This window comes from Rutilus rutilus (assembly GCF_951802725.1).
Source record: "Rutilus rutilus genome assembly, chromosome: 9".
Classification (NCBI taxonomy): Eukaryota; Metazoa; Chordata; class Actinopteri; order Cypriniformes; family Leuciscidae; genus Rutilus; species Rutilus rutilus.
In genome coordinates, this window is record NC_140223.1 from 2,670,534 (window position 1) to 2,696,146 (window position 25,613).

General features: G+C 42.4%; 1 protein-coding gene across 1 annotated transcript; it reads right to left on the reverse strand.

Moving 5' to 3' along the window:
- Nucleotides 1–458: 458 nt before the first annotated feature.
- On the reverse strand, nt 459–21,484 carry samd4b (sterile alpha motif domain containing 4B). The gene is made up of 13 exons (XM_084418333.1): nt 21,197–21,484; nt 13,435–13,887; nt 12,857–13,315; nt 11,736–11,972; nt 10,503–10,612; nt 10,262–10,348; nt 9,910–10,180; nt 8,042–8,127; nt 7,762–7,874; nt 6,132–6,339; nt 5,811–5,937; nt 2,838–2,921; nt 459–1,547 (listed from the first exon to the last, which is right to left on the reverse strand). Exons 2-13 carry the CDS (start codon nt 13,628–13,630, stop codon nt 1,519–1,521), a joined length of 2,007 nt encoding a protein of 668 aa, XP_084274459.1. The 5' UTR covers nt 13,631–13,887; nt 21,197–21,484; the 3' UTR covers nt 459–1,518.
- Nucleotides 21,485–25,613: the final 4,129 nt, after the last annotated feature.

Genomic DNA, 25,613 nt, shown 5'->3' on the forward strand with positions numbered 1-25,613 from the left:
TGTAAAAATATTTCTTGCATTTTATATATATATATATATATATATATATATATATATATGAAATAAGAAATTATCTAGAAATATATTTAAAAAAAATTATAATATATTAATACAAGATGTTTTTTTACAAAGTATATATATCTTTGATAAAATATATATGTATATCAATATACATTATATAATATATACACTTTGTGAAAAATATTTCTTATATTTGTAATGTATACTAATATACATTATATTTTTTGCCATATATATATATAAAAATTTCACAAAGAAAATGACCCCTAGCTGAAACAGGCTTTATTTTCTTTGTGAAAAACATGCATTTCCTTGATTTTGGGGTGGCGTGACCTGGACGCGCTCTTGACCGGGTTCATCAGATCCGGCGCTACACACACACGGCAGTGACGCGACAGACCGAATCCTCACAGAAATGAAACAAACAAGCGTGTTTTCAGTCAATACAGTTTTACTAGATATAGAGCAGCTGAGAGACGTATAAAACAGACACCGAGAGCAGAAACACACACACACACACACACACCGCTCTGATGCTCCATAAGGCTGAATGGGGTTTTCACAGACGGTACCATTCAAAAGAGAAACACACCACAAATGAATCAACAGAAATCTGCCGTTTAGAAGCACCATTGCGATTGGTCGAATCTCTGAAGCGGCCTCTCGTGGCGAGGAGGAAATCAAGGTGAAATGGAATCTGATTGGTGGGTTTTGCATCAGTCAGTACGAGGCGGAGTCTGTCATTGGTGGACGTCCCTGTCAGTCACGGAGGGGGGCGGAGCCACGCGGTCAGCGGATGACGAGCACAGCTCGATCTCTCGAAGCGACGGCTCCCACGATCCCCCTCTCGCTCGCGTCTTCACTTCATAGCACTGCGTATAAAAATCATTTGGATCATAAAGTCTCTCGGTTCATATTGTGATTTTTTTTATCCTATACCGGCGTATTTACAAAACTCTGCGTGCGAGAGGCAACGGCTGTAGTAAACATCTTGCGTATAAGTGCTAAGAAACCTCTTGTACCTCGGACAGGAATAAGAACGGATAAACACACGGGAATGAGGGACGCGTGAGATCAACACAGTCCGTCGTGGAGGTCAGAGTTCATGCAGGCGAATGGACACACAATGTAAACGACGTCTAGATGAACGGCCGGCTCAGGCCCGAAGCCCTTTAAGAAAAACCATAAGCACCGTTCCTCGCGGTCACGCACCTCCTCCAGCCAATCAGATCGCTCGTCTTCCCGCCCTCCCCTTCCGTAATATAATAGTTCTTCTGTATTTCCTTTATAATAAACTTAGTTAAGTACAATAAAGTAGAAAAATATTAGAGAACATATGCACAGTTAGTTTGTGTGTGATCTGTAGTGACTCGTGTTGTTTGAGTGTGTGTGCTGGGCTACTGGAGCACCGGCCGAACGACTCGGTGAACAAGAAGAAGAAGAAGAAGAAGGAGGAGAAGAAGTCGTCAACGTTCAGCTCTTCCACTGGCTTGATGCTCATATCGTCGACGTTCTGTCCATCCCGTCTGCAACGAGAGAATCAAACCCATGTTAACGTCAAACTGAACTAATCTGAATAACGTCACTGTTGTCTTTTTAGAGCTGATTTACGGCAGAATGTGAATTTGTTTCATATTTAATGAGATTCTGTTATTTTCATGTTTATTAAGGACCTTATGACTGATTTCAAGTCCCCCTGTGGTGAAAATCAAGCTTTTAAATGTTGTTTATGTGTCTATGTGGTGTTATTAATCTGCTTTAAGACAAAGCATGTGTAAGTTCATAAGTCGACACCATTGCTGAGTATTTCCTCCTTAAAACTGCAGTGAACCAAAGACAGTCTCAAAAACACGCTTTGAAATCGCTGGTGTTTCTGACGTCACAAACTACCTTGTAACCAATCAGATCAACGTGTGATCGTCAACCAGTGGATCTCTGAGCTGAGTGAGTGAGTGGAGGCGGGGCTCATTTGCATATTCATAGAACCGCGTATACTAAATGAGGCAAGGGTGTCGGGTTACAGTCAAGATATTTTTACGATTTTCTAAGGAAAAAACGTTTAAATGTGTCATTTTGGTGATCAAAGATGATTTTAAGACACACAATTATTGATTACAGAGGGACTTTAAATTCATGTAATCTTGAATCAGAATAACTATGATGAGGGCGGGGCAACCTGTCACTCACATGAGATCCACCAATAGCAAACCACAACCATCCAATCAATTCCACACAGACATCAAGCCCCGCCCACATTTGTTCTTGTTTGAGAAGCGTTTCACTCAGATATACAGCTGTTGTTCATCTTTCTTTAGTGTGTAATGTTGCTGTTTGAGCATGAAAAAGGTTTCTCTATATCAGTGTCAGTGTTTCTGAACTCCTGAAACGCCTCCATTGTAGTCTTGAGTTTCTTCCGGGAACGAACGCGTCACAATATTCCTCATTATAATAATTCATACGCAGAATAAAGGGGCGGGTAGTAGCGTGTTAGTTAGTAGCGTGTTGAAACTGGTGGTTATGGTAAGGGCCGGGACATTTCCCAAACACACTCGAAGCGCTCGACCAATCACAACACACTGCTCCAGCCGACCAATCAGAGCACAGTGTGCTTTTCAGAAGGAGGGGCTTCATAGAGACAGGAACTAAACAGAGTGTTACTGACAGACTGGGAAGAGACGAGCTGCAACAATGGAGAATATGGTGAAAATAATCAACATTCAATAGTTTTAGTAGAGCCTGAAATCATCAAAACTTAAGGCCAGTTCAAAGCTGTGATTGGGTACTGCATGATGATGCTGCGCTGTGATTGGCCGTACCTCCTAAGGCATGCTCTGTCATGCTGAGGCACAGAGACTCCAGCGTGGGGTTGATCTCCAGATCTGTCCCCGGAACTTGGCATTCTGGGAACAATAAACAAGAGCATGGAATTCAGTGGAGATCAACACATGCAGCAATAACAGGGAACAGAGAACATGTGCTGGAGTCAGTTATGCTGCATCTTAAGAAGTCTACCATCACATGGGAAGGGGAATCAGTACAGACAGTCTCGTTAAAAATACTTTGTTTTAACACATACACTAGGGTGTACGTATACTTAATTAACCGTTACAAGACGACAATCTTGACTAGGGTTGGGTATTGGTTGGGTTTTATCCGATACCAGTACCGACTCGGTATTTTTTAAACGGTTCCGGTGCTTAAACGGTTCTTGAACCGGTACTTAAGAAAACGAAACCGCACACACTTTATCAAAAAAATAATACCTGTGTCTGTGTGTGTGTGTGTGTGTGTGTGTGTGTGTGTGTCCAAACTGGACACAATATTAACTTAAATCTTTAAAGATTTTCTGATTTCTGATTAAATGAAAAATTGCGCCGTGTAATAGGCTACTGATGTAGCCTAAAACATTTAAGTTAAGATAAAAATTTTGTCTTCTCATATTGACTTTTACTTTAAAACAGAGAAATATCTGACACTGAGCAGAAATATTTAACACACACAGTATAGCCTCATATACTTAAAATATACTTGATATACTTCATACTTGATATACTTCATACTTGATATGCAAGATTTGCAGTTGGCATTAAAATACTAGACTTACCATGTCCACCACGACACTGGCAGCTGAACTTGAACTTTAGTCAGGCGTGTCAGAGGTTGTTTTGGGTTCTAATCCGCATTCGTACAGTTTTTTTATTTTTTTTAACCGATTATGCTCATCAGTGGTTGTATATCAAGCAGGGACACGTTTGTGTGCATTATATTTTGTGATTTCACCGGAACGAATAGATCGATCTCCGCAACGTATTGAAGCGCGCATCCGAGTGAAGACAGCGCGGTGTGCGCGAGCCACAAAAGAAAACACTGTATCCGCGCCACTGATCGCAGCGGCAACGAGCACTTTGATCACTTGATTTTAAAAAAACACATTTCAGCGCTAGATCGTCTCTTATTTAACAAACGAACGAAATGAATGCTCTGCTGGTTAACTGGAGATGTTTTATTATTGGATCATTCGTGCCGCGAGATGTTTTATAGGGGGCGGTAAAAAAAGTCAGGCACCGAAAGTTTCGTTCTTATTTGGTCTCGTTACTACCGTTTACGTCGGAACCGGGTTTCGGTACCCAACCCTAATCTTGACTCAAACACCCACTTGATGATCTTCATAAATGACAGATTATTCTATGTCTATGAAATCTTTGACTTCACTTGCTTCATTACTGGATGAATCAGCATTTTTGAACAAATCTCCTGAATGAATGATTCAATGACACACTCATAAACGCTTCACTTGTTTCATTACTGGATTAATCTGTGGGTTTTTTTTTAACAAATCTATTGAATTAATGATTCAATGGCAAATATACTGTATATTCATTTATATTATACACTCACCTAAAGGATTATTAGGAACACCATACTAATACTGTGTTTGACCCCCTTTCGCCTTCAGAACTGCCTTAATTCTACGTGGCATTGATTCAACAAGGTGCTGAAAGCATTCTTTAGAAATGTTGGCCCATATTGATAGGATAGCATCTTGCAGTTGATGGAGATTTATGGGATGCACATCCAGGGCACGAAGCTCCCGTTCCACCACATCCCAAAGATGCTCTATTGGGTTGAGATCTGGTGACTGTGGGGGCCATTTTAGTACAGTGAACTCATTGTCATGTTCAAGAAACCAATTTGAAATGATTCGAGCTTTGTGACATGGTGCATTATCCTGCTGGAAGTAGCCATCAGAGGATTGGTACATGGTGGTCATAAAGGGATGGACATGGTCAGAAACAATGCTCAGGTAGGTCGTGGCATTTAAACGATGCCCAATTGGCACTAAGGGGCCTAAAATGTGCCAAGAAAACATCCCCCACACCATTACACCACCACCACCAGCCTGCACAGTGGTAACAAGGCATGATGGATCCATGTTCTCATTCTGTTTACGCCAAATTCTGACTCTACCATCTGAATGTCTCAACAGAAATCGAGACTCATCAGACCAGGCAACATTTTTCCAGTCTTCAACTGTCCAATTTTGGTGAGCTCGTGCAAATTGTAGCCTCTTTTTCCTATTTGTAGTGGAGATGAGTGGTACCCGGTGGGGTCTTCTGCTGTTGTAGCCCATCCGCCTCAAGGTTGTGCGTGTTGTGGCTTCACAAATGCTTTGCTGCATACCTCGGTTGTAATGAGTGGTTATTTCAGTCAAAGTTGCTCTTCTATCAGCTTGAATCAGTCGGCCCATTCTCCTCTGACCTCTAGCATCAACAAGGCATTTTCGCCCACAGGACTGCCGCAGACTGGATGTTTTTCCCTTTTCACACCATTCTTTGTAAACCCTAGAAATGGTTATGCGTGAAAATCCCAGTAACTGAGCAGATTGTGAAATACTCAGACCGGCCCGTCTGGCACCAACAACCATGCCACGCTCAAAATTGCTTAAAATCACCTTTCTTTCCCATTCTGACATTCAGTTTGGAGTTCAGGAGATTGTCTTGACCAGGACCACACCCCTAAATGCATTGAAGCAACTGCCATGTGATTGGTTGATTAGATAATTGCATTAATGAGAAATTGAACAGGTGTTCCTAATAATCCTTTAGGTGAGTGTATATTCATGTGTGCACACGTGTTGTGAAATTGCTGTTATTATTTGCGAGAAGTTCACCTGTGCATATAAATAAAACATAAATCAGGCAATTATTATCCGTTCAGTATGCGTTAGGCTTTAGTAGCTGTGAGTCGAGGTCTGGCTAGCGTCTGGAGATCAGGTGATGTGCGAGTACCTTGCTGTTGGAACAGAAGCATGGTCTGTGGAGACGTGTGAACGGGGAGAGAATGGGTTCTCTGCACAGAACTTCTGCTCTGGCTCGGCATGCTGTTACTGCCTCCGGGATTCCCGAACCACAGGTTCTGAAACACACCATCACATCACAGCCTTCATCTAGTCCTGTAGTGTCGTCATCCATTTCAACTATCTCTGCGTTTTCAAAAAGCTCCGTTTTCATTAACAAAGACGCCGTCTCAGTGTGACATAAGGACAAAATGAAACCGTATTAGTGTGGACAAGGCCTGGCTCTCAGGCTCCCGTGTGGTGTGTGACTGACCTGTCGGCCCTGTGCGCTGACGGCCGCGGGGTTAGCGAGCGAGTGTCGCGGTGACGCTCCGGTCAGACCGCCGGCAGTCATCAGGCCCATGCGTCCGGGAGGCGGAGCTCCTCGCACGGGCATCGGGAAGGGCCTCTGCCCACGCCTGCCCAAACCTGCGCTCACAGATCCAGCTGTGGGCAGAGAGTTCGATCCGTACGCCGGCCACCTGCGCAAACACACGCGATTCACTGGTGAGGACGAGCACGGCAGAGAGGCTTGGGCTAATCGCACTTAAACCGATTTGGCTTATTGAGATGTTGAAATCGCAAAGGCTGCGATTATTTTTTATGTGCAGCTTGTCAGTGACGTACGGCTCAGTAAACGCTGCTCCGTCTGAAAGCACAGCGACTTCACAGTCACTTAGTCACTTATAAACATACATTTGAAAAGCAACATGTACGCATCAAACATTTTTTCAAACATGAGAAGCATTTGTGAACCTCTTCAACAAAAGACATTTAATAACATGCTTTTACTCCAAACTCACTTCATAAGGACAGTTGAGCTCCTCCTCCTGTGAGATGATGAGCTTCTTACACAGAATAGGGCAGTCGTGTGTTTATTAGTCATGTTTAATCAAAGCGTTTCAGTCTTCTGATTATTCAGCAACAGCGATGAAGCCCATAGGGGTTTCCTGGAATGATGTGTGTTATCGTACTTCTGCGACGGGCATATTCGGTGTGTGTGTGTGGCCCTCTAGTGTTCAGATGGATATGTGGTGTGTGTGTGTGTGTGGCCCTCTAGTGTTCAGATGGATATGTGGTGTGTGTGTGTGTGGCTGTGTGTGTATGTTTTTGAGACGCCCTCTAGTGTTCAGATGGATATGTGGTTGGTGTGTGTGTGAGTGAGAGACAGACACCCTCTGGTGTTCAGAGGGATATGTGGTGTGTGTGCGTGTGTGCTCGTGCGTGTGTGCGAGACGCCCTCTGGTGTTGAGAGGGATATGTGGTGTGTGTGTGCGCGTGCGTGTGTGACGCCCTCTGGTGTTCAGAGGGATATGTGGTGTGTGTGTGTGTGTGTGTGTGAGACGCCCTCTGTTGTTCAGATGGATATGTGGTGTGTGTGTGTGTTTGTGTGTAAGAGAGACGCCCTCTGGTCTTCAGAGAGATATGTGGTGTGTGTGTGTGTGTGTGTGTGTGTGTGTGTGTGTGTGAGAGACACCCTCTGGTCTTCAGAGAGATATGTGGTGAGTGAGTGTGTGTGTGAGTGTGTGTGTGTGTGTGAGAGACGCCCTCTGGTGTTCAGAGAGGTGTGTGTGTGTGTGTGTGTGTGTGTGTGTGTGTGTGTGTGTGTGTGTGTGTGTGTGGCGCCCTCTGGTGTTCAGATGGATATGTGGTGTGTGTGTGAGACACCCTCTGGTGTTCAGAGAGATATGTGGTGTGTGTGTGTGTGTGTGTGTGTGTGTGTGTGTGTGTGTGTGTGTGAGACGCCCTCTGGTGTTCAGATGGAGCATTTCCTACCGATCAGCCGTTCATCACTGACAAGCTGCACATTAAATAATCGCAGCCTTTGCCAAATTGCATGCGGTTTCATTGTGATTAATCGTGCAGCGCTAAGAGAGACGCGAGCGGACCGCTAGCACACGCACCCTCTCCTGTACACGCCGCTGTCCATCATGGTTTTCCGCGGGAAGAGGCGGAGCAACTTCAGCACCTGCTGTTTCCACGATATCAGCCGCTTCTTCTGCGTCTCTGTGAACGCCTGACAAACACAGCCTTATTACTAAACCACTACAACACCGATAAAGGACAGAACACTACACATAACAACACTTGTAGCATTTTCTTTAAAGCTGCTTTGAAACGTGTACTGTGAAGTGTGTTATACTGAACTGAAGCATGTGTGACGGTGTGTGAAGCGCATCTCACCTCGTGTGTAAGACATTTCTCTATGAGCTGCAGGTAACAGCTGATGTTCTCCTCATCCGGCCTCGACACCAACAACTGCGTGCAAACTGAACACACACACACACACACACACACACACACACACACACACACACACACACACACACACACACACACACACACACACACACACACACACACACACACACACACACACACACACACACACAATCCCAGTCAAATCTCACCATGCTCAATATTAACACTGATAAATCAGATAACATGCTAATAATAATAATCATAATATGCTGAAGAACTCCCTTTATGAATATAATATGACACATAATGGGGTCAGATTATCCAGATATCCAGTTTTATTAGCCTTTATTTTAAAATATTTTTGAGAAGTTAATTTGAGTTACATTTTTAGTAATTTAGTTACGTCATTTGATTACTTAGTTATGAAAATATTGCCAATTAGGTTTAATTTATTTTTATTTAAGTTTTTATTTATTTCCAGTTATTAATTTTAGTGCTTCAACTTAAACTTGTTTCAGTTTAATGCCAAGGCAACATTTCAACTAATATTTATATTTTATTTATTTAAATAATCAGCATTATTTAAGTGAACAGAATTTTTTCTATATAGTTTTAGATAACGCTGTTATTTTCATCGTAACATGTTAAGATGAAAAAAAAAAAACCTCAATACTGTGTGTTTATTTACAGTAAAATAGACTGTGGTATTTAATTAACCATTTAAAATGTTTTAAGGTCCAGCAATAAAGACAGACTTAAAGGCACAATATGGAATTTTTCGCCACTAGGGGTCGCTAACCTATTTACAATAACAAAGGCGTAGTTTGATGACGCAACACATGCTAAGAATTATGGATGTTGTCGTCAACGTCCAGCCGGCCGATCTAATAATGTTTATGGATGACTGAATACATGATGTTTTTATCATGACTGTGATATGAAGCAGTTCGGGATTGCTAAGAGACAGCGCTGATATTGATTCTCGGTTTAGTTGTCCTTTTTTATCCAAAGTCTGCTTGCCATGGTCCATAATGTTTGAACGAAACAACAACAGCGTGCAGATAGACATTGCGAACTACACAGTTGTCTGCGTCTGTTTGGTTACTATCAGAGGGCTCTGGGTCATAGCTCTGGTTGCCATGGCAGCACGAACGGAAACCAGAGACAACACGGATATGACGGCATTGACGGCGACAAAACGGAAATAAAGACACGGTCCGTGTCTTCGAATTAAAATATTAATTTCTCTGGATTTAGAAGTTAATTGTAACTGTCGGGATAATGTAAATACACAACTTTAAAAAATATATAACATAGATATAGTGATTTTTTATATTTTTAAAGCAAAAAAAATACATATTGTGCCTTTAATGTATTCATACTTATATATGTAAACACATAATGGCATGCAGCTGTATCAAGTAAACACTTTTTAAAGTAACTATTGGAGTAAACCACAAAAGAAGAAAGAATGAAATTACAAGCAACTAAACAAATAAAAATAGACAAATTAAGAACGTTTCAAATAAAACCAAATTCATCAATAGTCCACACACTAAAAAAATTAGTATTTGCATCCATTTAATTTGATTTCAATAATTATATATATTTCCTTAGAATTGGCATGAATTTATTAATTGTGGAAATAAAATATAAACAAGGTTTAAATATGTCAACTATATATTAAATGTATAAACCTGGTTATTGTGAATAAAAAAATTAAAAAAAACATTCAGATTTACACAAATCTCATTCTCACATTTTTCTGTCAATTACGCTTCATAATAATTTTAGAAGTTTGTTAAAACAATTTGTTATAAAAAAAATAAATTTCACATGTGTGTGCGTACCTTTCCCCATCACACGCGTGAACTGCCCCGCGATGTCTCCGTCAGAGATGGGTGCGGACGAGGACTCTCCATCACACGCCGGAGGATTGTGGGTCTGGAAGCCCTCGGGCTCCTTCTCTTCGCCGGGATTGGCTGCTTTATCGACAGGTGTAACTCCAGGCTCCACCTCCTTCTGGGCCGCAGTGGGCGGGGCATAGACTTTGATTGGCGTGATGATGATCTGCTGAAGCTCTTGCAAAGCGTTCCGCACGTTCCCGCCTTCCAGAATATCCTGAAATCAACAACACGTTCAACGATGAGCACGACGAGAACGCGAAGGAACGCAGATCCAGATCCTTGCGGAATCACTCACCTTTTCAAGAGATTTCAGGACGCTCTGTCGCTCCCGAAGCTTCTGTATGCTCAGAGCGATCTTGTGTCGCGCTCCCTTCGTCACGTTCTGAAAGACACAGAGAGTCTGATGAAGGGGAGGTCTCGTCATGATTTATACTGCATCAGAACCTCCAGAAGTCATCAGGATGATCACTGCACATTGTGAACGTGAGGTGGGCGGGGCTTGGAGCCGATCAGGTGTTGATGTGGGCGGAGCTCACCTGCGACTCCAGGTGTTTCTCTGTGAGAATCATCATCTCTTCATACGTCATCTGAGAGAACAGCGAGGCGTACTTATGCAGACGCAGACTCTTCAGCCAGGCCGGCACGTCTGGAGGAGGGACAGCACACAAAGCAACTGGTGAGATTACATTGATTGATGACGCATTCTCCAAATCAACATGCACCAATGCTACGTTTTTCTAAATGTCAATCATTTGTTAACAAACAAGTATTCATTACTTCAATGAGCTCATTGTTTCTGCATTCAATTATTACATTGTTTAAATCAATAAATTGTTCGCTAACTGTGATTTTGTATAGGCCTATGTACATTTTTTTTAAAACATAACTTAGACAGTCTCCTATGGAAGCTTGTTTCCGCCACTGAATAATAAATAAATAATAATAGCGACTTTTTATCTCACAATTCTGACTTTTTTTCTCACAATTGCGATATATGAAATCGCAATTCTGAGAAATAAAGTCGCAAAAATAAAGTCGCAATTCTGAGAAATAAAGTCGCAATTCTGAGAAATAAAGTCGCAAAAATAAAGTCGCAATTCTGAGAAATAAAGTCGCAATTCGGAGAAATAAAGTCGCAATTCTTAGAAATAAAGTCGCAATTGCGTGTTATAAAGTCGCAATTCTGAGAAATAAAGTCGCAATTGCGTGTTATAAAGTCAAAAAAAAAATGTGGACTTTATATCTCACAATTGTGAGAAAAGATGTCAGAATTGCGAGATATAAACTCGCAATTGCGAGATAGAAAGTCCGAATTCTGACTTTTTTTCTCGCAATTGCGAGTTTAAATTGCAATTGCGAGAATAAAGACTTTATTTCATGCAATTCTGACTTTATATCTCGCAATTGCGACTATTTCACGCAATTCTGACTTTATATCTCGCAATTATCTTTTAAAATTATAAAAGATAATTGCGAGACAAAGTCAGAATTGCGTGAAATAGTCGCAATTGCGAGATATAAAGTCAGAATTGCGTGAAATAAAGTCTTTATTCTTATTATCTTTTAAAATGTTTTATTTTGTGGCGGAAACAAGCTTCCACAGTTTCCTCTGATAACAGATCACTCTAAATTGTAATGTAAACTCATGCATTTTCTGTGAAGCTGCTTTGAAATGTTGTGTATTGTGAAAAGCGCTATACCGATAAATGTGAATTGAACTGAATATGGTGAAATGTGATTAGTGGTGTTGTGAGCTCAAGCCTGGTCACCTTTCATCCCACTGCCGTCCTCCTGAAACGTGTTGCGTGCGTTGCTCTGATCCTCCGTCTGTTCGCTGCCCGACGAGGCGACGCTGCTCTGGGGCGACAGGGGGGCGTGTTCTGCCCCGGACACGCCCTGACACGCCTCCTCCTGGCTCAGCCAATCAGAGCTGCAGGCTGGCTGATTGGCAGGTGTGAGTGACATCGACGGCTTCAGTGGGTTTGGGTGCACCTGACCAGGCAGTCCTGTTGAGCAATTATAAATATATATAAAAATATATAAATATATTTTGCTTTAATGAACTGATTGGATTACAAATATGTAGACCAGGTTATTGAGCATTTAAAACACATTCAGTTTTTTAGTACTATTATATACATTTGAATGGTTTTATGTAAGACTGACAAATATGCATCGCATTCGCATCATATTAAGTTTATTAGTTTATGATAAAACTGTGGAATCTGAATGCCTGGAAAATTTATAAGCAATTAAAAGTACAAAAGTCTTTAATATTAGGCCTTAACATTTGTTGAGCGCAGTGAACCTGAACACGCTAATTTCGTGTGTGTGTGTGTGTGTGTGTGTGTGTGTGTGTTCTACCCTTCCCTTGTTTATCCCTTTCCCTATATTAACCCAGACCTTGGGTTGGGTTGTTTTTAACCGTGTTTTTAGAGTGTCGTCAGCACAAACGTCATGATCACGACAGGTCTACTTTATTGATTCCCTTTGACCATCTCAGCAGGAGACGGACATCAGACGGCAGACAATTACATTTGTAAAAAAAAGTTTAGAGGATTTAAGTAAATCCATAAACATTAATGCATGTATGAAGTAAAACATTTTTTATAATAATAATTTTAAAAAAGCTAGTACTATAGTACAAATAAATCAATCCATTGTTCTGGGTCAAATAAACAACCCAATTTGCTGGGTAAAATTAACCCAACACGTGTTCTTGTCCTATATTTACCCAGACCTTGGGTTGAAACACCTCCAAAATTGGGTTGTTTTTAACCCAGTGTTTTTTTTAGAGTGTAGTCAGCACAAACTTGGCCACCTTTACTCATTCCCTATGACCATCTCAGCAGCAGACGGACGTCAGACGAGAGAGGCGCGCGCTGGTTACCTGTGTTGACCGGCGAGGTGACGCCCCCCGTGCCGGGGAAAGGCATGTGCCCGTTCTGGCCGGCCGGCGAGCTACAGGACGGCAGCTTCTCCTGCCAGGAGTACGCCGGCTCCAGGGACTCGGCGGAGCAGGGCCACTCGTCGGAGCCCTGCCGGGCGTGATGGTACGGGCCGGGCGGGGGCGGCCGGCTCGACAGGTGCTCCTCCAGGTGATTGAGCCACATGGCCAGAGAGTTGCGGTCGTCGAGCGTGGTGGCGGGGTGGATGAGGGCGTACGACAGCAGCTGCCGGCTCTCCTCCACGAACAGGCTGCTCTCGATGGTGTGGCTCAGGACCTTCTGCAGGAGGTTCATGTACTCGCACTTGGCTTCGCTGTTGCGTGGCTGAAGCAGGGGGAGATGGGAGAGCAGGAGGGACACGGCCTTCTCCTTCGGCTCCTGCTGCCACTGACTGACGATGGCTAGAGAGGGAGAGGGAGAGGGGGAGAGGGAGAGGGAGAGGGGGAGAGAAAGAAAAAATTTTCATTCAGAAAATGAATACAAGTCTGAAGACCAAGCTCAAGTCCTTTGATGGTTATACCTGCATTGTTGGCTTCTGCCTCTAGTATGTGTATCTCTGTGCAGTCGGCCAGCCAGTGGTCCAGACAGATGTGCAGAAACCGGGCCTGCGTCCGAGAAACACGCTTCAACAATGACAACAGCGCCACCGTCTGTTCACACTCGTTCCAGCTCTTGAACCAGTCTGTCAAAATCCCCACTTGGTCCCGGAACATCATGGCGAGTTTCTTGAGATTCAGGGGCGGGGCTTAGGGGAGGGGGCGGGGTCTGTATAAAATGGGGCGGGGTTACAGGCAAGTGCTCCAGTCCACTCAAAGATGCATTGGAAACCCCTCACATGGTTCTGGAGCACAGCGGACGCCACCGAGGCAGGGGTCAGGCGTTTGGGGTCAGAGGTCAAAGGTCACAGGTGCGAAGGATCCGTGAGGAAACGTAGACGCTTCTAGCGCATCTTCACGTACACGGATGCCGGCAGCTGCAGACACAAAACACATGTTATAAATAAAACACACTGAAACTAGGGATGCACCGATATGTACATTTTGGCCGATAACCGATAATTCTTTATATTTGAATGCCGATAACTGATAAATTGGCCAATAAATCGAAATTTATATTTTGAGAGCCTGATTACAAAAACTAAAATCTAACCATTAAAAGCCATGACCCAATCACACGTGTTCCTGCATCCTATATGACAGACTTGCGCAGCACTGAACTGCATTTTCCTTTTTGAAGTGATTCCAACAATAATTCAGGCAATTCAAAACCATCATGTCTCAGCTGAAGGAGATAATCCGTTATTTATCGTTTTAATATATAGCGATGACATTTCAAATGAACATTTATCGGCCGAGACCGATATGGTGGCCGATATATCGTGCATCCCTGACTGAAACCCAACCAAACCTGAGGCGTTCCCGTCTGAGACTCGTGCATCTCTCTTTCTGTCTCAGATTATAACAGAGCTGCCACATAATCAGATTCCCACCATACTGCAGACCACAGCAACTCTCAGCGGAGGATTACATCCATCACCACAGCGGCCCCACACACTGCTCAACTACTCACACCCAGCTCAGAGTACAGGGGGAAATCAGGCAGACGGGGGGGGGAATCAGGCAGACGGGGGGGGGAAACAGACAGACGGGGGGGGGATCAGGCAGACGGGGGGGGAATCAGGCAGACAAACGTAAAATCAGGCAGACGAGGGTAAAATTAGGCAGACAAATGTCAAATCAGCCAGACAAACATAAAATCAGCCAGACAAACATAAAATCAGCCAGACAAACGTTAAAATCAGCCACACGAGGGTAAAATCAGGCAGACAAATGTCAAATCAGCCAGACAAATGTTAAAATCAGCCAGACAAACATAAAATCAGCCAGACAAACATAAAATCAGCCAGACAAACGTTAAAATCAGCCACACGAGGGTAAAATCAGGCAGACAAATGTCAAATCAGCCAGACAAATGTTAAAATCAGCCAGACAAGGGTAAAATCAGGCAGACGAGGGTAAAATCAGCCAGACAAATGTCAAATCAGCCAGACAAACGTTAAAATCAGGCAGACGAGGGTAAAATCAGGCAGACAAACGTAAAATCAGGCAGACAAACGGTAAAATCAGGCAGACGAGGGTAAAATCAGGCAGACGGGGGGGAATCAGGCAGACGGGGGGGGGAAATCAGGCAGACGGGGGGGAATCAGGCAGACGGGGGGGAAATCAGGCAGACGGGGGGGGAATCAGGCAGACGGGGGGGGAATCAGGCAGACGGGGGGGGAATCAGGCAGACGGGGGGGGAATCAGGCAGACGGGGGGGGGAATCAGGCAGACGGGGGGGGAATCAGGCAGACGGGGGGGGGAATCAGGCAGACGGGGGGGGGAATCAGGCAGACGAGGGGGAAATCAGGCAGACAAACGTAAAATCAGGCAGACGAGGGTAAAATCAGCCAGACAAACATAAAATCAGCCAGACAAACATAAAATCAGCCAGACAAACGTTAAAATCAGCCAGACGAGGGTAAAATTGGCCAGACAAATGTCAAATCAGCCAGACAAACATAAAATCAGCCAGACAAACGTTAAAATCAGCCAGACGAGGGTAAAATTAGGCAGACAAATGTCAAATCAGCCAGACAAACGTTAAAATCAGCCACACGAGGGTAAAATCAGGCAGACAAATGTCAAATCAGCCAGACAAATGTTAAAATCAGCCAGACAAGGGTAAAATCAGGCAGACGAGGGTAAAATCAGCCAGACAAATGTCAAATCAGCCAGACAAACGTTAAAATCAGGCAGACGAGGGTAAAATCAGGCAGACAAACGTAAAATCAGCCAGACAAACGTTAAAATCAGCCAGACAAACGTTAAAATCAGCCAGACGAGGGTAAAATCAGCCAGACAAACGTAAAATCAGCCAGACGAGGGTAAAATTAGGGTTGGGTATCGTTTAAAAAATTTCGATACCAATACCGATACCGATACCTTGATTTCGATACCGGTTCCTGATCGATACTTTTTTCGATACCAATTTTATGAAATCCATTTTAACAAGATTACATAACACATTACCTCAGAAAAACTTTGGTTTTATTTTTTCAGTTTGACTCATGCTCCTTAGTCAGTGCACAAAGGAACAAAAAAAAGCACAAAGGAACAAAATATTCCTTATACATATACATAAGGTACAAAATATTTTTTTTATAAAGAGCTCATGCTCACCAAAGCTGAGTTTATTTAATCAAAAATACAGTAAAACTTGTAATATTGTGGAATAGTATTACAATTTAAAATCTTATTTGAATATATTTCAAAATGTAATTTATTCCTGTGTTGTCAAAGCTGAAATATGAAAACAGTTTTTGGAAGGTCATTTTTGATCACGCATCCTTACTGAAAAAAAATTCTGACCAACACGTTTTTGAACGGCAGTGTACATTCAGTAGGTCATTATTGCAATATAAACACAGTCAGAGTGATCAACAAGGTATCTCTTCATTTACCAGTCGAAGACGCAGCAACTTTCTGCTCTTATGTTTACTCCGTGCACTGTCAAGGGCTTCATCATATCTGTCGCGATACCGTCTTTGCAGCCATTATTTTACCACAAATACTGCATCGCACGCTGTTGGCATCGAGCCTGGAGAAATGTAGCCACACTTTTGATCGACTTTTCCACATCTTTAGGGTATTGTGAGTGTGTGTGCTTGCGTGTCATTGAGTATGTGCGCGAGTTTGTGAGTGTGTGCTCGCGTCCATAGGCTCGCGTCTCATGAGAATGTGCGTGGACAGTTTGTGTGCGCGCGCGCGTCTCATAAGAGTATGTGCGGAGAGTTCCGCGCGTCTCGTGTGTGTAGAGTTTGCGTGTATGTGCGTGAGCGAATTTAGGCGTGTCGTTGTGCATTTCATATGTATTTGTTTGAGCACTGACGTTGACGAGTTAACCCCTTAGGTATCGAAATCTGGTACCGAAAAACAAGTCATTTTTCGATACTCGATAGTATCGAGGCAATTCGGTCGGTACCTAAAAAGTATCGAACTCGGTACCCAGCCCTAGGTAAAATCAGGCAGACAAATGTCAAATCAGCCAGACAAGGGTAAAATCAGGCAGACGAGGGTAAAATCAGCCAGACAAACGTTAAAATCAGCCAGACGAGGGTAAAATCAGCCAGACAAACGTTAAAATCAGCCAGACGAGGGTAAAATCAGGCAGTCAAATCAGCCAGACAAGGGTAAAATCAGGCAGACGAGGGTAAAATCAGCCAGACAAATGTTAAAATCAGCCAGACGAGGGTAAAATCAGGCAGACGAGGGTAAAATCAGCCAGACAAACGTTAAAATCAGCCAGACGAGGGTAAAAATCAGCCAGACGAGGGTAAAATCAGCCAGACAAACGTTAAAATCAGCCAGACGAGGGTAAAATCAGGCAGACAAATGTCAAATCAGCCAGACGAGGGTAAAATCAGGCAGACGAGGGTAAAATCAGCCAGACAAACGTAAAATCAGCCAGACAAACGTTAAAATCAGCCAGACGAGGGTAAAATCAGGCAGACAAATGTCAAATCAGCCAGACGAGGGTAAAATCAGGCAGACGAGGGTAAAATCAGCCAGACAAACGTAAAATCAGCCAGACAAACGTTAAAATCAGCCAGACGAGGGTAAAATCAGGCAGACAAATGTCAAATCAGCCAGACAAATGTTAAAATCAGCCAGACGAGGGTAAAATCAGGCAGACAAATGTCAAATCAGCCAGACAAATGTTAAAATCAGCCAGACGAGGGTAAAATCAGCCAGACAAATGTCAAATCAGCCAGACAAACGTTAAAATCAGCCAGACGAGGGTAAAATCAAGCAGACGAGGGTAAAATCAGCCAGACAAACATAAAATCAGCCAGACGAGGGTAATAATCAGCCAGAGAAACAAAAAATCAGGCAGACAAATGTCAAATCAGCCAGACAAATGTTAAAATCAGCCAGACAAACGTTAAAATCAGCCAGACGAGGGTAAAATCAGGCAGACAAGGGTAAAATCTGCCAGATAAGGGTAATAATCAGCCAGACAAGGGTAAAATCAGCCAGACAAACGTTAAAATCAGCCAGACAAGGGTAAAATCTGCCAGATAAGGGTAATAATCAGCCAGACAAGGGTAAAATCTGCCAGATAAGGGTAATAATCAGCCAGACAAGGGTAAAATCTGCCAGATAAGGGTAATAATCAGCCAGAGGAACGAAAAAAATCAGGCAGACAAATATGTCAAATCAGCCAGACAAACGTTAAAATCAGGCAGACGAGGGTAAAATCAGCCAGACAAACGTTAAAATCAGCCAGACGAGGGTAAAATCAGCCAGACAAACGTAAAATCAGCCAGACGAGGGTAAAATCTGCCAGATAAGGGTAATAATCAGCCAGAGGAACGAAAAATCAGGCAGACAAATGTCAAATCAGCCTGACAAATGTTACAATCAGCCAAACGAGGGTAAAATCAGCCAGACGAGGGTAAAATCTGTTAGACGAGGGGGAAATCAAATAGAGGAGGGAAAAAACAAATAGAGGAGGGAAAAAACAAATAGAGGAGGGGAAAATCAGGCAGACGAGGGTAAAATTAGCCAGACAAATGTCAAATCAGCCAGACGAACGTAAAATCTGTTAGACGAGGGGGAAATCAAATAGAGGAGGGAAAAAACAAATAGAGGAGGGGAAAATCAGGCAGACGAGGGTAAAATCAGCCAGACAAATGTCAAATCAGCCAGACGAACGTAAAATCTGTTAGACGAGGGGGAAATCAAATAGAGGAGGGAAAAAACAAATAGAGGAGGGAAAAAACAAATAGAGGAGGGGAAAATCAGGCAGACGAGGGTAAAATCAGCCAGACGAACGTAAAATCTGTTAGACGAGGGGGAAATCAAATAGAGGAGGGAAAAAACAAATAGAGGAGGGGAAAATCAGGCAGACGAGGGGAAAATCAGCCAGACGAACGTAAAATCAGACAGAAAAACGTAAAATCAGACAGACGAACGTAAAATCAGACAGACGAGGGTAAAATCAGCCAGACAAATGTAAAATCAGCCAGACGAACGTAAAATCATACAGACGAACGTAAAATCAGACAGACGAGGGAAAAATCTGTTAGACAAGAGTCAAATCTGGCAGACGAGGGGAAAATCAGGCAGACGAGGGGAAAATAAAATACATGAGGGAAAAAAACTAAAAGAGGAGGGGAAAATCAGGCAGACGAATGTAAAATCTGCCAGACGAATGTAAAATCAGCCAGAAGGGAGTAAAATCAGCCAGACGAACGTAAAATCAGACAGAAAAACGTAAAATCAGACAGACGAACGTAAAATCAGACAGACGAACGTAAAATCAGACAGAAAAACGTAAAATCAGACAGACGAACGTAAAATCAGACAGACGAGGGTAAAATCAGCCAGAAAAACGTAAAATCAGCCAGACGAACGTAAAATCATACAGACGAACGTAAAATCTGACAGACGAGGGGAAAATCTGTTAGACAAGAGTCAAATCTGGCAGACGAGGGGAAAATCAGGCAGACGAGGGGAAAATAAAATACATGAGGGAAAAAAACTAAAAGAGGAGGGGAAAATCAGGCAGACGAATGTAAAATCTGCCAGACGAATGTAAAATCAGCCAGAAGGGAGTAAAATCAGCCAGACGAGGGTAAAATCTGCCAGATAAGGGTACAATCAGCCAGACAAACGTAAAATCAGCCAGAAGGGAATAAATCAGCCAGACGAACGTAAAATCTGTTAGACGAGGGGGAAATCAAATAGAGGAGGGAAAAAACAAATAGAGGAGGGGAAAATCAGGCAGACGAGGGGAAAATCAGCCAGACAAATGTCAAATCAGCCAGACGAACGTAAAATCTGTTAGACGAGGGGGAAATCAAATAGAGGAGGGAAAAAACAAATAGAGGAGGGGAAAATCAGGCAGACGAGGGTAAAATCAGCCAGACAAATGTAAAATCAGCCAGACGAACGTAAAATCATACAGACGAACGTAAAATCAGACAGACGAGGGGAAAATCTGTTAGACAAGAGTCAAATCTGGCAGAGGAGGGGAAAATCAGGCAGACGAGGGGAAAATAAAATACATGAGGGAAAAAAACTAAAAGAGGAGGGGAAAATCAGGCAGACGAATGTAAAATCTGCCAGACGAGGATAAAATCAGCCAGACGAGGGTAAAATCTGCCAGATAAGGGTTATAATCAGCCAGAGGAACGAAAAATCAGGCAGACGAGGGTAAAATCAGCCAAACGAACGTAAAATCAGCCAGACGAGGATAAAAATCTGCCAGAGGAACGAAAAATCAGGCAGAAGGGAGTAAAATCAGCCAGACAAACATAAAATCAGCCAGATGAGGGTAACTCATAGATGAAGTTAAAATCAGTGTAAATTTACAACAAAATGAGTAAACACAGTCATAAGACAGTACATTCAGACAAAAGGGTAAAAATCACAAAGATGATGTGTAAAATCAGGGTAAATGAAAAAGAAACCAGTAGCTATACAGTCGGATGAGTGGTAATTTCAGGCACATGAGGTGTAAAAACAGGGTATATTAAAGAGAAGAGGGTCACATTCAGACAGGTGAGGGTAAAATCACACACATGATGAAGAGTAAAGTCAGGAGGAGATAAACTCTGTCAGATGGGCGTATAATCAGTAAAATAACAGATGAGGTGTAAATTCAGACAGACGGGGTAAAATCAGTGCATTATGTCAGATGAAGGGTAAACGCAGTCAGATCTTTCATATTATGGTAAATTCATGAGGACAGCGGGTAAACCCAGTTAAATATGACATCTGAATGTGAATTATATCGATGGGAGGCGGCGGTGTATCGATAGCCGCTGTTAGCTTTCAAACACACACACATACACACACATCGCTATTAAAGCCATAGGAAATAAAACAAACACACATGTAGTGGTCGGAATGATTAAATAAGCTACAGCGGCTTAGATTTATGTTTGTAAATGCTTAATCGCAGCCGAAATGAAATAAACACTGAGCACTGAAGCGGGGCTAACAGGCCTGATGCTAAAGCTAATGCTAACGCCAGTCTGACTGAACACACACACACACACACATAAACACTCGAACACACCGTGTAACAATAACACACCTGATTCTTCATTACACTCGGTAACACAGAGTTCATAAGGGGAAGCATCGCCAACACACATTACCAACTCAAACCCAGAGCTAACACACACACACTCAGATTAATCACCCTGCACGAACACACATATACACACTTACTGAACAAAACGCGTGAGATGTGCGTGCAAACACTCCGGTGATAGAGAAACACACAAACGGGCCTGAAGATCACCGGAGCTGCTGTAACGTTACCGAACGACAGACCGAACCAGCGCGCGCTCACACGCTCTCTCTCTCTCACACACACACTGGAGCTCGCGCTCTCTCTCTCTCTCACACACACACTGGAGCTCGCTCTCTCTCTCTCTTTCTCTCTTACACACACACACACTGGAGCTCGCTCACTCATTCACTCGCTCTCTCGCTCTCGCTCTCTCTCTCTCTCTCTCTCTCTCTCTCTCTCTCTCTCTCTCTCTCTCTCTCTCTCTCTCTCTCTCTCTCTCTTACACACACACACTGGAGCTCGCTCACTCGCCCTCTCTCTCTCTCTTACACACACACACTGGAGCGCTCTCTCTCTCTCTTACACACACACACTGGAGCTCTCTCTCTCTCACACTCTCACACACACACACACACACACACACACACACACTGGAGCTCTCTCTCACACTCACACTTTCACTCACTGTACACCACTTCCTTACTTGAGTGAAAGTACAAGTAAAAGTTGTAAAGACCGGTTTTTACTTAAGTAAAAGTACAGAAGTACTCGTTTTTACAGAAGTACTCAAAAGTGATCAATGCTTGTCTTATTGTTGTATATGTAATACTTACAGTAGTATGCCTCCGAATCTATACCTGAATACCCTCATATCAATATCACATGTATTACTAGAACACAGTTCCAGTGGGACTGAATGTGAGATTAAATAAGTCACTCAATAACGTCCACAATGGTGTCGGACACCCAAATGGCTGTTCCCTCACATGCTGCCCTATTTAAAGTTTTTGTCTTTTAGTATGAATATGTTAGCCTTACTGTTATCTATAAGCTAGTGTGCTCCAAAACAATGGCAATATTCGTATTTAGGAGACCAAACCCAACGTTGAAAATGAAAATCAGGTTGATGTCAGAATCCAACATCAGATTGACGTTAATCTCCAACGTTGGACAGACGTTCCAACCAAAATCCAACGTCGGATACTGACGTCAACCCGACTTTCATTTCCAACCAAAATGCAACGTCTGCAACCAAAATCATCCCCTGACTGATGTTACTACTTTAGGACCTTGACAGAAATGTAGTGGAGTAATTGTAAAAACAAGTGAATGTACTTTGTTACTGTCCACCTCTGGTTTGGGCTTGCCAAACATCAGGAGAATATCAATTGGCTTGTCAGCTTAGATTCATTGCAGAATGGTTCAGAGAGGATCCTACATCTATTCGGCTTGATTTAGACGCCTCACAGTTACCGTTCCCTCTACAAAATCTGCTATTTATCATATACGTTCTAAGATAATCAAGCCATTAAGTGAGAAAACAATCACGTTTAATACGTGGAAAGCCTGGTCCATTATGCACAGGATTGAGACCAGGGGCCGGGTTCACAAAGCTATTTTAGAGCGGTCTATAGTGTTAGACAAGTCTAACATGTGCTCATAGACTAGGCTAATGCAAGTTAGACTGTTTCACAAAAATAAAGACTGATTTAATTTAGACCAAAAAAATTAGACACCTCTTACCCCCAGGCTAACTTAGGTCTAAGACTCTGTTACCTTGGCAACCAGCAGTAACAATCAGTTACATTACAAACAGCCAAAAGAAAAGGGAAAATGGCTCATAATTTAAACATTTCTTCTTGTTACTACATTCTCCGCAAAATTTCCCAAGTAAAATGTCCTTGTAACTGTTATACTCCTCCAACAAACACATAATTTCCGCTTGGGTAAACTGCACTGAGCGGTTGAATGCGCTTACTTGATCCGCCATGTTTTTTGTTTTGAAAAGTGTCTTATTTTACCCAGAATGCATTGCAGTGTAGTCCTACTTAAGATAGTCAGAGTCTTCAGTGCTTTGTGCAACGGTCTGATTTAGAGATCTATCTGAAGTCTGACTATCTACTATATCTAAGCCATAGTCAAAGTCTATCTTTGTGAAACTGGCCCCAGGTCTTCCCTCTCCGATTCTGGTTTTAAAATTGGGTACAATCGACCAGAAGAGGATTGGGATCGGGTCTGGATCGATGCACATCACACCAATCCTCAGAAGTAAGTTTGACCCAAGTAATTCTTCATCACGTCTTAAATGTAAGGTGGAAGTAGGAGACTATTCTCATTGCATTTGGGACTGTTCTGTAATTTGGTCTTACTGGTCAAAAGTTGTTCAATATATGAGTCGAATGCTTGGATTAAAGCTCCCCTGTCTTTGATTTTAGATCTTACAATTATTTGAATTTGCCAGATGGTTATTTGACATCCTAGCTTTTGCTTCTAGGAAAAATATATATTGTTATCCTGAATCAGTGATAAACCCCCTTCTTTGAAAGGATGGCATAGAGAAATTATTCGTCAACTGAAGACTTCCATCAGTTCTGGACTCCGTATCTTGATTGTATTGATGCCTCTTTAAGTAATATTTTGAGGTATGGCATATCATAATGCTCCTCTCTCTTTCTCTTTTCCCTCCTTTCTTTCTTCTTCGTTGTATTGTAATTGCCAGACTTTGTTGTTTGGTTTTAATTAAGGTTGTAAATAGTTGAAAGGTTGACAAAAAGATGCAAAAAAATAAAGATAAAGGTAATCATGTGTAACCCCTCCACCCAGGTCCTACTCGCCCTGCTCTGTGCAGGCCTCGAACCCGGGTCTCCGGCATGAGAGTCAGGCGCTCTAACAAGGAGGCTAAAGACTGAAGCCTCTAGCGTCTGTCGCTAGAGCGCCTATTGAGATCAGAGGAGTGAGGTTTACTCGCACAGCAACTACTAGCTGGCCTCCGTTACACATGTGCATCTGATCTGATATAACTGGAGTATAAGGTGCATTATGTGAATGCTTGGCTAAAGAAATGCATCTTTAATCTAGATTTAAACTGGGAGAGTGAAGCCCAGAGTTTTGTGAGCTGGATTGTAGGGCAATAGTAGATCGGTTAAAATATGTCTATGTCTTAAGTTGTGTCCGCTCAATTGTGCTCCTTCCTGCAAAAAATAAATAAAAAAAGTCATAGCACAGAAACGGCATTTGTTAAAATGACAAATTACTTTTTGCTTCTGACCAAGGCTGTCTCTCAATACTAGTTTTACTTGATCTTATAGTGTTCGACACTATAGATCATGACACACTCCTAGATCGACTACAAAATTACACTGGTGTTCAGGCACAGGCATTAAGGTGGTTTAGATCGTACCTATCAGACCGTTACCATTTTGTCTTTTTAAATGGGGGAAAATCTAAGATAATGTCAGTAAATTATGGAGTGCCTCAAGGCTCTGTGTTCGGCCCTCTGCTGTTTTCAGTATATATGCTGCCACTTGGTAATATTATAAGAAAACATGGAATTAGTTTCCACTGTTATGCCAATGATACTCAGGGCCTTACAGGTCAGTTGCAATTCTTTGTAATCGATCTGGAACTTAATAACCAGTGTAGAGCTGATATAATTGGTGTTATATGATCACATCTCTAGCAGCTGCATTTTGGACTAATTGTAGCTTGTTTATTGAGGATGCAGGACAACCAGCTAGTAAGAAACAGATAGCATGTTCCAGAGCTTAGCGATGTTTCTGAGGTGGAAGAAGGCTATTTTTGTAACATATGAAATATGATTTTCAAAAGACAAGTTGCTGTCTAATATAACTCACAGGTCTTCAACTGTAGAGGATGACGCTACAGTACATCCTTCAAAATGCTAATTATATTCTAAGAGATTCGATGTACAGGTTTTTGGTCTACTAAGTACCTCAGTCTTATCTGAATTTAATAGAAGAAAATTACAGGTCATCCAATATTTAATATATTTAACACACTCTGTCAACCTGGATAATTTAGTGATTTCATGTGATCATGAGGAAATATATAACTGAGTATCATTGGCATAAAAGTGGAAACTAATTCCATGTTTTCTTATTACCAAGTGGCAGCATATATACTGAAAACAGCAGAGGGCCGAACACAGAGCCTTGAGGCACTCCATCATTTACTGACATTATCTTAGATTATCCCCCATTTAAAAACACAAAATGGTAACGGTCTGATAGGTACGATCTACATCACCTTAATGCCTGTGCCTGAACACCAGTGTAATTTTGTAGTCGATCTAAGAGTGTGTCATGATCTATAGTGTCGAACGCAGCACTAAGATCAAGTAAAACTAGTATTGAGATGCATCAGTATTTTTGAAAAACGTACATTTAAATAACGTTTTATTTCTGAACTAGATGCTTCTGAGTTAAATGTAACGAGTAAAGGAGTAAACATATATTGTTGTATGCTGCATACATGCTATCTCTAACAATAGAGTTGAGTATCATGAAGTGCACTTGTGATTCTGATCAGTGCTGCCCTCTGCTGTAAAACTGC